This window comes from Panthera onca, chromosome D3 (genome assembly GCF_046562875.1).
Source record: "Panthera onca isolate mPanOnc1 chromosome D3, mPanOnc1 haplotype 2, whole genome shotgun sequence".
Classification (NCBI taxonomy): Eukaryota; Metazoa; Chordata; class Mammalia; order Carnivora; family Felidae; genus Panthera; species Panthera onca.
Genome location: NC_138350.1, coordinates 52,889,795 through 52,905,942, shown reverse-complemented (window position 1 = coordinate 52,905,942; position 16,148 = coordinate 52,889,795). Strand labels below are relative to the sequence as shown.

The 16,148-nt window shown below is 41.0% G+C and overlaps 1 protein-coding gene across 6 annotated transcripts in view; it reads right to left on the bottom strand.

Moving 5' to 3' along the window:
• Positions 1-12,000, bottom strand: part of RNF138 (ring finger protein 138) — a 30,279-nt gene extending 18,279 nt beyond the window's left edge. For 2 of the 6 annotated variants that reach the window (XM_078435360.2, XM_078435361.2), the window contains exons 1-2: positions 11,728-12,000; positions 11,008-11,201 (exon numbers count right to left, since the gene is read on the bottom strand). In XM_078435360.2, the coding sequence (XP_078291486.1) occupies positions 11,008-11,117 (110 nt within the window). In that variant the 5' untranslated portion in view covers positions 11,118-11,201; positions 11,728-12,000. Of the gene's footprint in view, positions 1-3,461; positions 3,558-10,039; positions 10,349-11,007; positions 11,202-11,520; positions 11,610-11,727 lie in introns of those variants that run through there. The other 4 variants (XM_060613540.3, XM_060613541.2, XM_060613544.3 and 1 more) reach the window with 4 other exon arrangements.
• Positions 12,001-16,148: the final 4,148 nt, after the last annotated feature.

Below are 16,148 nucleotides of genomic sequence, written 5' to 3'. Positions count from 1 at the left end.
GGAAAACTTCCCACAGTAGTGAGCAATGAAACTTAGTTTGAGAAATATTTAAGGACCCATCCTGCTCTAACCATCTCTCAACATTCTAATTAGAACCAAACTCACTAAAATTTTTATTTCTCCTCTCCTAACCTAGCCAAATACCCAACTTGATCATTTTGCTTTTAAAAAAACTAGATAAATCATAGCCATCATATATGGGGTCCAAAGTCCATATACATTTAATCCAATCCCCTATAAGTACAAATATTCAATCTTCCTCATCTAACTAAAGTTGAGAGCGACTAGTGTAACAGATCATAGGAAATAAGTTTCCTAACTATGCAGCATTGAACAAGTCACTTTTCTCCCCCACGATCTGTTCCCTCACCCACAAAATGAAAAGTATCTACAGTTGATACAGTTATTCAGAGGATTAAAATAGATAATACAATAAAATGCTTATCACAGTATTTTTGACAGTTATGAAAGTACTCCATAAATAGTAGTTAATGTCACTAACATAGCATTTGATATGATTACCAATTAAGACCATAAATTATTAAAAATATTCATTATAACCTGGAGTCAAAAAATGCAAAGTAAACACGACCAAGATACCATCTTTCAGCCGTCAAACTAAAAACTAGTTTTAGAAATAATAACCAGTGTTAGAAGATAAAAGGAAATGAGTGCTCTACATTTCTGGGTAACAATTTGTCAATACTTATCAAAATCATTTTTAAAGAAAGGGCATCCCCAAAGCCTGAGTGCTGTCTCAAGCTTTAGTAGTTTCAGAAAGCATAAAAACTACAAAGTTACAAAACCATCACTTGTAAGTTCAATTGTTTAAAAACTAAAATTTAATGGTCTATATATTTTGTAAATTTTTAATAAACTTTTAACTTAAATTCTTTGTTTCAGTGTTTGCACTCTTTAATCAAAGGGACCATAAAAGAGAAAAAAAAGAAGGGAGGATGAATCAGAAACCAAAAAAGCAAGACTAAAAAGCAAAAAACAAAACAAAACAAAAAAACAAGACTAACTGGAGCCATAGTCTAGACCATGATAAGGTCTGCACTAAGGCAGGAATAGGAGAAATGGGATTTCTATTTTAGAGACACAGTTATCAGGGAGCTTCCTATGTTAACAAATAAAATCAACAGAATTTTTTGAGAATAACTTGTGGGAGAATGAGAAAAATAAGTATTTATAACCAGAAGACTTGAGTAAAAGGTGACTATATTAACCAAGTTAAAAAATATTGTAAGAGTTGGTTTGACAGAGGAAAGGTACAAAGTGCCTACAAAAATCTCAATGCATGATATCCAGTAAAGACCTGGAAATAAGGATCTGGAAATTAGGGAGAAAAATATGGAGAGCAGATAAAGTGCAAAAGAGCACTAAAGAAACAATCTAGAGAAATATAAACATTTAAAGGAGTGTTCAGAGAAAAAGAGAGAAAAAGAAGAGACTGATAAGTAATATTAGAGAAGCCAAGTCTAATAAGCTACCAAAGAGAAATAATAAAAAGATGAAAGCAAAACTGTCACCAAACTATTAAGCTAACTTTCTAAATAAAGAATTGAAAACTGTCAAAGTTCATACCAGCAAAATTCATTACAAGAGATAATCATGTATCATCATTGAATGATGATGCTTGAGTGAAAGAAATCAAGTAGAACAGTTAACAATTAAAGGTAAATTAGTCAATATGCTAATTTAACAATTATAAATAAAATATAAACACAGAACATTACAAGATCTTAACCAAGATGCAAAAATGCTATATTTAGAGGGAGGGGATAAAATAAAGTAAAATTTCAAAGCCCACTTATTAACTAAATAACTAAAATAATAAAAATGTGATAACATTATATACATAACAGAATAACTAAAATTTTAGGAGAAGATGAAAGATACCAAGTGTTGGGGAAGATGTGAGCCAACCTAAACTCCCATTCAATCTGTAAGAGTGTAAACTGATAGAACACAACCATTTGGAAAACTGACGGTACCCACTAGTAATTCCATTCCAAAGTTTATCCCCAACAGAACTTCAAATACGATCTGAAGAAATTTCCTAGAAAGTTCATAGCCACACTACTGGTAATAACCAAAAGCTGAAAATTACACAAATGCATCAACAGAAGAATGAATAAACAAATTATAGCATATTCACAAAATTAAAACTATAGGATACTGTAATAAGAATGAATATGGATGAACATAATGTTCAGCTCAAGAAGCCAGATGCAAGAGAGTACAACTGCATGATTCTATTTTTATAAAGTATAAAACATGTTTCAATGCTGAATGAAGTTTTACTAAAAAGTAGAAACAAATACAGTAATTACTACTTTCAAAAATATGGACATGGCTACAAATACAAGATTTAAAGGCATAAAATACAGAAAAGCAAGAAATAAAAATCACTTTGGATGACAAAATGTTTGGTTAGAAAATCTTCGATTAACCTCCAAAATTACAACACATAACAACTGTACAATATAAACTCTCCAAATAGTAAGAACATTACTAAAGATTACTGATAGTGTCAAAAACAGTGAAAAATATTCATATAAAAAACTAAACAAAGTAATCAGGTTTCAAATTAACTTAGAACTTTATTAAAAATATAGACATAAATAAAGATTTTTAGTAGAAATGCACATTATAAAGTAATAAAGGCAAAACAGAGTTTTATTAAATAAATACTGAAACTTCTTAAAGACTGGCAAAAATAGATCTTAAAAAGCAAAAATGACTGGGGCTCCTGGCTGGCTCAGTAGGCAGAGCATGTGTCTCTTGATCTCGGGGTTGTGAGTACAAGGCCCATGTGTGTGTGGGTGGCATAGAGTTTATTTAAAATTAAAAAAAAAAAAAAAAAAAGCAAAAGTGTTTTAACAAAGGTGCAACAAGTGAATGATGTTAGAGCAACTGGACATCCATAGGCACAGAAATGAACCCCAATCTAAGTCTGCCACCTTATACAAAAATTAAAACAGATCCTGGATTGTAAACTGGGAAATTGCCATATAAAGATATATTCACTTTAGGGGTGCCTGGGTGGCTCAGTCGGCTAAACGTCCAACTTCGGCTCAGGTCATGATCTCACAGCTCGTGGGTTTGACCCCGTGTTAGGCTCTGTGCTGATAGCTCAGAGGCTCTGTGCTGACAGGCCTGGAGCCTGCTTCGGATTCTGTGTTTCCTTCTCTGCCCCTCACCCACTCACAATCTGTCTCTCTCTCTGTTTCTCTCTTAAAAATAAATAAAACATTAAGAAAAAAGAAACTTTTAAAGATATATTCACTTTCTAATGCCCAGAACAAGGGAATATTACCTTATATTACAACAGACCTGATTAAAGTTAAGGATTTGGGGATGGGGAAATTAGCTGGGCTTATCCAGGTGGGTCCTAAATGCCATTACAAGCATCTCTGTAAGAGAGGCAAAGAGAGATCTGGCACAGACATACATACAGAGTTCAGATGAGCAGAGACTGGAGCAGTGTCTCTGAAGGGCCTCAGGCCTTAGCCAGCACCTTGATTGTGGTCCACAGAAATTGGTTTCAGACTTCTAGCCTCCAAAACTACGTGAAAATAAATGTTATTATAAGCCACCAAGGTTGTGGAATGTGTTACAGCAGCCCTAGGAAACTAATATACAGAAGTAAATGTAAAATAGTAAACTACAAAACTCTTAGGGAAAAAAAGAGGAGAAAATATTCACAATACAGAGCTACACAGATTTGATGTTAAAAGCACATTCTAAATAGAAAAAAATGATATAGTGGACTTCATAAAAATTATAAAACATTTGCTATGCAAAAGACTCTAGAGTGGCCATCTTCCGTGAGTGACCGAGCTGACAAATTCCCTTGTATTTACACTTTGACCCAGCAGTTTCATTTGTGAGAATTGATCTTACAGAAAAAACTTTCACATGTGAAATGGCATTTATACAAATTTAATCACTGCAGCATTATTTAAAACAGTAAAAGATTAGAAACAACCTAAATGTTCATCAATATGAAATTGGTTAAATAAGGATACATCAAACAATGGAATACTAGAACACTAAATATGTTCCATGAGGTCAGGGATTTTTATCTGGTTTGTTGAATATTACAGACCTAGTATCTATAATACTACTAGCACATAATGGATACCTCATGTTGGTTGAATAAATGAAGAAAACTCTACAACCATAATATGTACACATGTACTGATACAAAATGATCTCCAGGGGTGCCTGGGTGGCTCAGTCCGACTTTAGCACAGGTCACAATCTTATGGTTTGTGAGTTCGAGCCCTGCACGGGGCTTGCTGCTATCAGGGCAGAGCCTACTTCGGATCCTCTGTGCCCTTCCTCCCTGCTCATGTGCGCGCGCTCTCTCTCTCTCTCTCTCTCTCTCTCTCTCAAAAGAGAAGAGAAGAGAAGAGAAGAGAAGAGAAGAGAAGAGAAGAGAGGAGAGAAGAGAGGAGAGAAGAGAGGAGAGAAGAGAGGAGAGGAGAGAAGAGAAAGAAGAGAAGAGAAAAGAGAAAAGAAAGATCCTCAAAATAGTAACATGAAAATAGTACGACACAAAAGATTGCATATAGAATGCTCTGTGAACAACAAAAAATAATATTTGTAACCTTGTTTATATACGTATCTCTGAAAGAATGTATAAGGTAATAGTGATTTGGGAAGACATATTTCCTTTCGTACCTTTAGAATTGTGAATTAGGGGTGCCTGGGTGGCTCAATCCATTGGGCGTCTGACTTTGGCTCAGGTCTGATAGGACCGTTTGTGAGTTCAAGCCCCATATTGGGATCTGTGCTGACAGCTCACAGCCTGGAGCCCATTCGTTCCTTTACTCAATACTGAATGTGTATAGCAGGCTTCAGTAAGTAAAAGGAGACTTAGGTAGCTGCCTTTAAAAGAGAACTTACAGTGAGGACATTAGTCAAATCAGCTGATTCCAAAAATGTTATAAGTACAAAGTTATTCAAGTCTTTTATATCCAATTCTACTGTTCCTTCTTCTGTACCACCAAGCAACAAGCTTCCTCAGATACAAAACTTCCTTATTCTTGGGGCACCCGGGTGGCTCAGTCAGTTAAGCGTCTAACTTCAGCTCAGGTCACGATCTTGGGGTTCGTGAGTTCCAGCCCCGCGTCCAGCTCAGCATTGACAGTGAGGAGCCTGCTTGGGACTCTCTATCTGTTCTTTCCCCTCTCTCTCTCTCTCTCTCTCTCAAAATAAATAAATAAACAAACTAAATAAGTTAATAGAACTTGTTTGCTTATTCCTCATCTCCCTTTGGCTGGACTATTTGAATTTGCTAAATAGAACTGGTTTCAAAACAAAGTAGAAGGGGGAGGGAAAAAGATGCAAATCTAAATTACTAAATCACTAAATCCCATTTAGTCAATCAAATACTAATAGATAGATGATAGAAAGATAAAGATACATAAATCAGTTAAAGCCATCAGTTAGCCAGCCACCCTTTGGAACAGATACAGCATACTGTTCTCAACTACAATCAGGGTGCTGGCACTGTGAGTTTCACTTCATTCCTTGTATCTTTTTGCACTATAAATTATGTCACTTTTATAAACAGAAAAATAAAACTATTTTAATTTTCAAAAGAAATAAAGCTGCAATTGTCAAAGTAAGTTTTCGGTATTCTCGAGAATGGATTTTTTATTTTTACTACTGAAGTATAGCTGACGTACAATGCTATATTAATTTAAGGTGTACAATATCATGACTGGACAATTCTATACATTAGTCAATGCCTACCTCAGTAAGAAGAGTCACCATCAGTCACCATGGGATGTTATTACAATATTATTGACTTCCCTATGCTGTACTTTTCATCCTCATGACTTATATTGTAACTGGAAGTTTATTCCTCTTAAATCCCTCTTCGCTTTTTAGCCCATCCCCTAACCCTTCCCCTCTGGCAACAAGGAGTTTATTCTCTGTATTTATGAGTTGTTTTGTATTTGTTCATCATTTATTTGTTCATTTGTTTCATTTTTTAGATTGTACATGTTAAGTAAAATCATATGGTATTTGTCTTTCTCTGACTTATTTCACTTAGCATAATACCCTCTAGATCCATCCATGTTGTAGCAAATGGCAAGATCTCATCCTTTTTTATGGCTGAGTAGTATTCCATGTATGTGTGTGTACTTTTTATATACATATATATATATATACATACATATACACACACATTCTAGTATTTATGCATATATACACCACATCTTATTTAAAAATCTAGTACCCTGTATCTTCCTAGTCTATAGTCAAAATCATTCCCCATAACAACTTAAACTAAAAAAAAACATCAGACATTTTAAGTTAGTCTTCAGGACTTTAAATTAAGTCAACCTTCTATTACATAATTAAATAGCATAGTTGTTTTCTAATTATGTCATTTTATAAATACAGTTGGTAGAGCATGTGACTATTGATCTTGGGGGTTGTAAATTCAAGCCCCATGCTGGGTAGAGAGATTACCTAAAAATAAAATCTTTAAAAAAATAAAGAAAAAAGATGGTTTACAGCAGCATTCATTAAGTCAGCAAAAACCTATAGAAGTCTACCTTTCAGAATTATAATAAGTCTGTAGGAAAGAAGAAAAGTTTAAAGTATATATTTAGAGTATGACTGCTCAAACAAAATAAAGTTGTTAAAATTATGAGAAATATAAACTAAAAATTCAGGAACTGGACAATACAAAGCAGGTCAATAAGGAATCATACAAGTATGTGCTTAATGAGAAGTAAAAGCTGATTTACATTAACTCATTTTTTAAAAGTTTATTTATTTTGAGGGAAAGAGAGCAGGGGAGCGGCAGGGAGTGGGAGAGAGAATCCCAAGCAGGCTCCTCACCGTCAGCACAGAGCCCAGCGCGGACTGGAGCCCACGAACCATGAGACAGTGACCTGAGCCAAAATCAAGAGTCAGACACTTAACCCACTAAACCACCAGGTGCCCCTATATTATCATTTTTTATAAGTTTATTTATTTTGAGAGAGAGCCTCTCTGATGCATGGCTCGAACCCACAAACTGCAAGATCATGACCTGAGCCAAAGTCAAATGCTTAACCAACTGAGCCATCTAAGCTCCCCTTATCTCAGTTTTAGAGATGCCTCCTTACAAAGATGCACAAAAACAAACATTAGATTTCCAACTTCAAGAGTATGGCAAGGCATCAACGTATTATATGTAATTTTCACCACAATGAAGCTTACTTTCTAACCATGCACAAACGTTATTCCCTTGACCATTCAAAACAGAAAAGAAGAGAGGTTTGGTTCAAAGAGCCTTTGAAGATTACAAATGAAAACACCAAAAGAAATACCTTACTACTATGCCAGTCTGTGCCTTCTTAATTTTAGTATATGTGCGGCCGAAGCGAGCACGGTACCTTCTTCTTAAACCTTACTTTGAATACCTGCTCAACTTTAATATTCTTAATTTATGTTTACTTGCTTTTTAAAATATTATATCTGACCACTCTAAGGCAACTAACACTGCTGACTACTGTCTCCTTGTATTTCTTCTCAGTTTCCATGTCACACTCTATCCTGGTTTTCTTCCTATCCTGTCCATTCCTTCTCAAGCTGCACTTTTCTCTACTCCAGATGTAAATACATATTCTCTAGCACTTTGTCGTATCTAGGTCCTCTGCTATCTTCCAACTTACAGACCTCCCTCAGTGGCTACCATCCATACTCATAGCTTTAGTTCCATGTATTCCACATTCACATACATACACTTAACTATGGGACATCATGAAATCTTACATGGGTTTCCTTAAAATGTCAGCAATCTCTTCTGTCCACTCCTACTATCATTACCTTGGTTCAGGTTCTAACCATTTTTTTTCTCTGACACATCAGTGATTGACCTCTTCACTAGTCTCACCACTACACCAAAGCTGGATCCTGCTACTAAAGTAATCATGTGAAATGTGATCATGCTGTTCCTCTGCCAAAAATTATTGAACAGATCTCTGTGGCTTTCAGGGAAAAGTTCAAATTGGCTTATACAGAAAGTTCCTGCCAATACCTCTAAACTCTATCTCTACTACACTCATCCTTTGGCTCCAGCCAAAATTTGTAGTCTGGAAATAGTCATTCTCTAGAACTCCTCCTTGCCTCTGAATATACCATAAACCTAATCAGGGTATTCCCCAATAAGCCCTGAATAATCAATTCTGACCTAAAATACTGCATCATCGAGGAAATCTCCCATTTAGTCATAGGCTGATTTTGACACCTGCTCTCAATGCTCACATAAAATTTTCCTCTTAAATCGCTTCCAGATCATATTCATGCTTAGGTCTTCTCCAGTAGTCTATTAACAGTCCCCAGGAAAAGAGCACTTTGTATTCTTTCTATCTGACATACAGAAAACATTCAACATCTCCTGTTTGAAGGAACTAAAGAGGATTATACAGGAATTTATATTTTGGTGCAATTATTCTAATGATAATGAACCTGCTCCTTTGATTAGAATAGGCAGTGTGCAAATCCTTTGCTGTCATTGAAATGGCAGTGACAATTTTTTACTTTCTAACAGATCCACAGTGATCCAAAATTCTTATCACTCATTTCTTACTATCAATGAATCAAAAACTGATTTTGTAGCTAAATATAATAAGCACTTTTAAAGGCATAGGTTTGCCTTTTGTGAAAAGGAAAGAGCAAATGACATGGTAAACTAGATTATTTAAAACAATTGCATTTCCCCACCAAACTCCTAGTCAATCAAGGCCCTGTTCCACCATTACCATCCTTTCCAAATAAAACTCCCCCCCCTCACCACCTACTTTAATTCATTGTTCAGGCAGAACCTTAGAGCATGTGTGTCTGTGGGCGGGGAGGGAGGAGATGGGGTGATAAAGCAGTAAATGTTCATTCTTCTTACCAATAAAATCTACCCTACATTTCATTTTTACATTTAGTCTAGTAAATGTAACATTTAGTCATCTCCAAGTTCAATGAGATGATTAGAAAAAGATCCTCAACAACCATCTCCGCTCTCTTTTCCATACCCTAGATGTCAAGCCAAATTAGTCTGATTTAAAATGTCCCACAAGGAGGGGCGCCTGGGTGTCTCAATCCGTTGGGCGTCCGACTTCAGCTCAGGTCATGATCTCACGGTTCCTGAGTTCGAGCCCCGCGTGGGGCTCTGTGCTGACAGCTCAGAGCCTGGAACCTGTTTCAGATTCTGTGTCTCCCTCTCTCTCTGACCCCCCCCCCCCCCCACACTCACGCTCCGTCTCTGTCTCTGTCAAAACTAAATAAACATTAAAAAATATTTTTTTTAAATGTCCCACAAGGGAAGCAAACTAGAGCAAACTGCATGGAATTTTGAGGAGAGCTGCAGATTACAATGAGTTCTATGAGGTCAATGACCCAAAGGGTAAGGATTCTGTCCAGAAACACTTCCTCTTTGACCTCCTACCTTCCCTTTTGTCCACCCACTGCCAGCACAAGCACAGGAAAGGCATCAAATTATAATAATGAGCACTGACAGATTAAAGGCAATAAAGCATACATTGTGCCCTTAACATAACATCTCAAAATATTTCTCCAACAATCTGCATTTGTTGCACCAAATAAAGCAATTTCAGACGGTCATTCATGTCCCATAACAACAAAACTTAACTGGCACAACTCCTATAAAGTCACATACTCCTGGCTCACACAATGACCGCATAATAGGAGTAAGGTGCAGTCAAGGTTGAGGATCAGAGTGAGAAAAATGGGTATCAAATAACTGTAATAAAATCTCTGATTAAGAACCCAAAATTCATTCCATTCTTTATGAAATTACAAAACCTGTCTCTCAAAATTTAAAAAAAAAAAAGGCTGAAGGAAAAAGAAATATATTTATAAATAAATGTGTCCCATTCTTTTCAGCTATTTGCAAGCACACAGAACTTTCAAATCTGAGTGTCTTTCTTCAAATAAAGATTTCCAAGCTTCACCTGCCAGAAATTCTTTTGCGAATTTGGAATGGAGCCTAGGTATTGGTATGTTTACTTACAAAGTTCCTCAAGGACTCTGATCAGCAGCCAGGTTTGTCAGATGTGCTACATATCTTTACAAGAAGGGCTTCTTCCAACTCTTACTGACACTCTACCAAAATTATCTGTAGGATGACCGAAGTTCTTCCTGTAAGTATGCCAAATCGAACAGCACCATGCCACCTCATCTAATCCCTTTGTGTTCTCCCTCACTCCTGGAGTTACTGCCTTATCTTCAGTTCATTCCACGAAACAGCAATCTTCCTTTCCTATCTCCACCTTCACAGTAACCAAGTAATAAGCAGAAGGGTAAAACAAAAGGAAACTATCACTTCAATACCCGGAAATCCTGTCAGTTCTAACGTGAGAGAAGAAACCCCGTTCTAGATCATTCTAACATGTACTGTATTTTAAAGGAGAGGGAACATTTTCAAGAGTGGTCTGTGAAGCAGGGTTGAAAGGTTAAGTTAGATAAGCGTTCTTGGATCTGGAAAGAATGGACCAAGGTTCCGAAAGAAGGAGAAACTTTAAAGCAAGGCAGGTCATAGAGTGGGGGGTAGTGGGGCGAGGAAGGCGAGCGCGCCGGTGCGGGCACCTTCGGCCGGTTTTGACACTCGACACCCCAGCCCTCACTCGGGTTGCTAGGAAACAAAAAGGCTCCACGTTCCCTGCAATTCCTCCCGGGCCTGGAGGAGAGGGGGCCTCCGGGGCCTGAAGACACGACGGAGACAAGCTTGGCCACTACCCCGGGGGCGCGAAAGCAAGCGATGGATACCCGGGGGCCGGGGGCTCGGGCACCGGGACCGGCGCAGGAAGCTGGCCCGGAGCTCGGGAGGAGGGCGGGAGGCAACAGGCCCTCCGCGCCGAGGGGAGCTCGGCCAGGTCGCAGTGGGCTCCGCTCCTGCCAGGCCGCAGCCGAGGGTCCGGGGCTGGATGCCGGGCCTAAACGACCACCCGGCTCCCCGCGGGGGAGGAGGCGTCTACTCACACGTGCTGACAGGCCGCGGTCCTCACGGGCGTTTTGAGCACCTCCTGACAGACAGGGCAGTAGAAATCATCTTCGGTGTAGGACGTGGCCGCAGAGAGCTCCTCGGCCATGGCAGGGGATGGGGGAATCAAGGCGATGGCGGCAGCGGCGGCGACAGCGGCCGAGCTGGCGGTGGCGGCCCGGGGCCCGACTCCCTACGCGAACCCGAAGGGGGAGGGGAATCGCGTCAGGAAGCTGCTCGCGCCAGGAAGGGGGCGGGGCAGGGCGGGACCGGGCGGGGCCGAACGCTAAGACGCTACGGCCGCACACGCCGGGCGAGGGCCGGCCTTTAGGGCTGCTCCTCCCGGCGGAAAGGTGGGGCAAGGTGCTTGGCTGGAGGCCACGGTGGAGAAACCGGTCAGCGGCTTCACTTTCGCTTCCACCCTGGCTCGGAGTACGCGGGACGCCGCCCCTCCGCGCGAGAACGAAGGCCGCACCCAGGCAGCTGCCTCCCGCCCGAGGCCGCTCCCTTACCTGGCTCCACGAGGCGGCCGCGGTTCCGCGCCCGCCCACTTCTCCGCCTCCTGACTCCTTTTCCCCCCACCCCCACCCCCTGGCCCCGCCCGCACAGCCGTCTAGCTGCGCGCCGCTACCTAGCCAGTTCCAAGGCTGCCTGCCCCGCCCACACCGCCCCCGCCCCGCTCCGCTCCGCCCCTCCACTCTGCTTGCGTAGCCGCTCACTTAGGAGCCCGGGAGACGCGCGCGGGTCGGTGGAGAAGTGGCCCTGCGCCGTCCTCGGTCTTCTAGTCCGGCCGCTGCTGCCTTGGCAGCCGAGGCCGGGAGGGGACTGGCGAGAAGCGTGCTTAGCATTTATCGGCCGGAAAGGGGGCCGGGCCCGAGGCTCATGGTGCACCGGGATCCCACCGCCCCCTCCAGCAGCCCTCCCGTGGCATTGCTCTGCCTGCAGCCAGCCTGGCGGGTTGCCGAACACCAGGGGGCGGCGAACACCTGACCGAGGAGTGGGGAGAGGGCGGGGTGGGTAGAGCGGCCTCCATAGCAACCAGCGCGTCGCGCCCGCAGCTGGTTGTGACATAAACAGCTGGGTGCCCACCTGTACACCGCCCCCCCCCCCGTCTCCCCCTAGCGGGGACACCATTTCTCACCGCTTCTATCAAATATATTGGGTTTTCCAGGAATTTTTCCTCAAAAAATATTCCCTAATGTTAAAGGTATGGACCTTACTATTTGTCCCTGACAAAATGTTTTGATCATGTCGAGATGTGTTATGAAACAAGTAAATATCCGTTCTGCAATTTCGATCCTTTGAGGAGGAAAAATTAAATAATAAGCTCCCCTGAGAGGGTTTGAACTTTCCCCCTTAACACAGCCTGACGGGTTACTCTCGCAGATGCATTCTTCCACCACCCAACACCTTGTTTTCTGATGGCTTTGAAGAAAAGTGAGGTAGAAACATGGATCTAAACATTTCATCATTATTCACTAGTTTAAATGTTTATATTTTTGTTTACGGGCCAGATACATCTGGATGGGATCACAACCGCATGAAAGGAGCTAAGGAAAATCTGGAACATTATAGAGCATCCTCAATTAGTTTCAGAAAAGAAAAGAAAATTATCCTTACCATGCTTTGTTAAGGCTTTCCACTACAGTCTAAGTGAATCATAAACTGAAGCCATTGTCCTTGGAACTGTTAGATGTTATTATGCTGGTGTCTTGAACTTTGCTCTTGACTAGTTTACACTCTTGGGTGTCTGATGAAATAAAAGGACAAAAAAAATGGTATTTGCCGAAGTATTGTTTTTCATAAACAGTGACTATAATGAGGATAGGAAGTGGGATGACTGGATGTGTATGGACTTAGAGAAAACCTTATGGAGGAAGTGGGTCTCACTATGCATCTTAAAATGACAATTCATAGAATAATATTTACTGAATTGCCCAATGAACAGCTAATTCCCTTTACCAGACTACAACATTTTCCTCCCTAGCAGGAACAGTGGAAGCAGAGCAGGAAAGCTAATTTTAGCTTCAGATTTCCTGGGAGGAGAAACACCAAACAGGTGTTGACAGGAGAGACACCAAATAGCATTAGTCCAGGTACTTTTCAAATTTACCTATAAAATGGTTCTTGGATTTCAAACTTCATGTTTTTTATGTATTTCCAATCATATTTTGCTGATTTTGACCACTTTAGGAAGTAAAGTGTATTTTCTTTTTCTTTTTTTTTAAACTTTTTAATGTTTGTTTATTTTAGAGAGAGAGAGACAGAGTGAGAGCAGGGAAGGGACAGAGAGAGGGAGACACAGATCCTGAAGCAGGCTCCAAGCTCTGAGCTGTCAGTTCAGAGCCGGATGCGGGGCCCAAACTCACAAACTGTGAGATCATGACCTGAGCCGAAGTCAGATGCTTAACTGACTGAGCCACCCAAGCACCCAGGAAAGCGTATTTTCTATTAAAAAGAATGTTTCCCTTTACTCACTGGGAATCTTTAACCAGAACATTAATTTTGTGAGTTTAATTTTATTTGCTTCATTCTTCCTCTACAATGTCAGCTTTACCCATGCCCTAATCCAAACGTGTTTGCATTGTTTCTCATATATTCTAAGAAGTCATTATACCCACATTTTTGGTGAATTTCTACATACTATTTGGTGGATTTCTACATACATATAGTTGATAGTATGTAGAAATCCTCCACAAATGTGGGTATAAGGAAAATGTAGTTACCCTCTGAGTGTTAAGCTTAGACAAATAAACCATAATGGCCAAAAGACATAATTTTCTCTCTTGGCAGCATTTCACATGAAAAAGTACATGATATTTTTATGGCAGTGTCACAGATTTACTCAAAATACATTCAGCTGTGTAAATAAAATACAGCCTTTGGGCAGTAAGGGAAAAACTCTAAATGTTTTTTAGTTTAGTTTAGTTTAAACTCTCTTGCCATAATTTAATCAGTTTCTTCACATTTAGGTTAAAACACTTAAGCTTTTAATATCCCATCTCTCTCAGTCTGCTCCCCTCGAAATGGCATCTGGGAGGATAAGACGGAGGACAAGGGGTAGCTGACATGAACTTGAGACACTATTGGAGAACCCCGGTCCTGACATCTGCAAGGTCTCCTTTGAATTCTTGCTGGACTGTTCTGCAGGAAGGCTAATTTTGGCTCCACTCTGAGATGCGCTGTGTTCCGGACATTCTGCTGCTGGTAGCTGTTGGTAAAGACTACTTCTGCCTGACTCAGCTGGGCGAAGGCGCGGTCGTGTGTACCCTGGTTGACTCAGCCTCACCAACACCGTAGAGCCCTCTGTAGCTCTGTCACAATTCTCTTCTAATTCCTTGACCCTCAACACGGAAGGCCCCTCAGGCTCTGCTCTCAACATAGCTACCATCCCTTGGGATGGCATCCCTTGGGGCCCTCTTCTCTCCCAGCCTGGGAGGGAGAATCATTTCATCTAGCCATTCTGTGTCCCTGACTTTGCATGTAGTGCTGACCCCTAGTTTGCTTCTGCACAACCTATAAGGTAATGTGCTTTCAGCTCCCAGGCCCTCAGCACTCCCCTCAACCTAACCTTTTCCCTACTCCTCCTTTCTTTTCCAACCACAATCCCTTGGACTGGATGTGGACCTTTCCCCCTTGCCACTTACTGCCTTCTGGGCCCTCCCATAGGCAAAACTCTCCAACCAAGTCCACTAGGCCATGCAATTAATGTACTAAAAGGAGGAGATAAGTGAATTCAGAAAATTAATTTCTGTCTTCACAAAGCCTCGCTTTGTCTTACCACAGAGCCTCAAAAGTCTGTTTTTCTGGTAAGAGTGGTTGCTTTTGGGGAAGTGAACTGGGAAGCTGGGGGATGGAATGGGAGTGAGGCTCACGTTTCACTGTCCACCCTTTGGTATCTTTTTTAATTGTCGACCGTGTCAACATTCAGCTGGTTTGCACCAGCACAGCTCTGGTGCCCATTCTCAGCTTGCCCATTCTGATTGGGCAATAAATAGTCTGTCCTGAATGGCCAATGCCCATTTGGTTCCAGTGGCTAAATATTTTTAACATTAGTCCTGATCATGTACATAAATAACCTATTTGCTGAAGGCATATCATTTAATTATTAAGCCTGTTTGGGAAATGTTCTTTTAAAAAAAAAAAACATTCTTTACATTCCTGATGCATTAATCCTAATTCTTTTCCCCACCTCATCCCACACTCAGGCTGAGTAAGAAGGAGGTCAAGTGAATAAAAACGTGGAAGGGAAACCATACAGGGCACCATGTTCCCATCAACAAACATTTATAAACCCTATTCCCATCCCTCATTCTAACAAATCATCAGTTTTGTTCGGGTACCTTTTCTTTTTCCTGGCTATGCCCTTCAGGAGGACATTTCCAGCTCAAGGAGATTCTAATAAAACCATAGTCACCATGACTGAGATGAGCCAGTCTGGACGGGCCCTTTCTTCTTACCAGTGGTTTAAGCCTGGGCATGTGATACAGTTATGACCAAGGAAGTATGAGAGGGATTCTTCTGAGGGGCTTCAACAAGTGCCTTTCTTTGCTGACTGAAAAACAAACAAATAGGAATAAATAATACCCTGTTACATCTGAATGTTTTCTTGTCAACCTGTGCTGCCTGGGACTCTGCAACCATGATGAAACTGTGAAAAGGACAAGCCAAAGAATAAGCCAATATGCTGACCGATGGCAGAGCTGAAAGATGGAAGGGATATAGGTCCTTAGGTAGTTGAGCCATTCTAATAATCTAATCAACCCTGAAACTGTCCGTCTCCTGTTAAGACCTTCTAGTTTAAACCATTGTCAGTTGGCTGTTTCGTTACTTGTAGTAGAAAGCGTCTACGCCAGACATTTGCTTGTTGACTATCAGATCTGCCTCCCTACCTGTCACCCATTTTGGTCTATATTGCTAGAGCTGACCCTTGCAGGTTTTCTCATTCTCCCTTGCCAGCTAAGTGACTTCTGTCTATATTCAGCCAATGGGAGACACTGATGAGAGACTGGAAGGAAGAAGCCAAAACATTTCTCGTCTCTGCTTCTGGCTGTGGCTTTGTTTCTGCCATGGTTTTAACTTCTGGAAGACCACCCTTTGCTCTACGGTTCAGGAGCCTCGAGCCTGCTGGGCAGTCCCT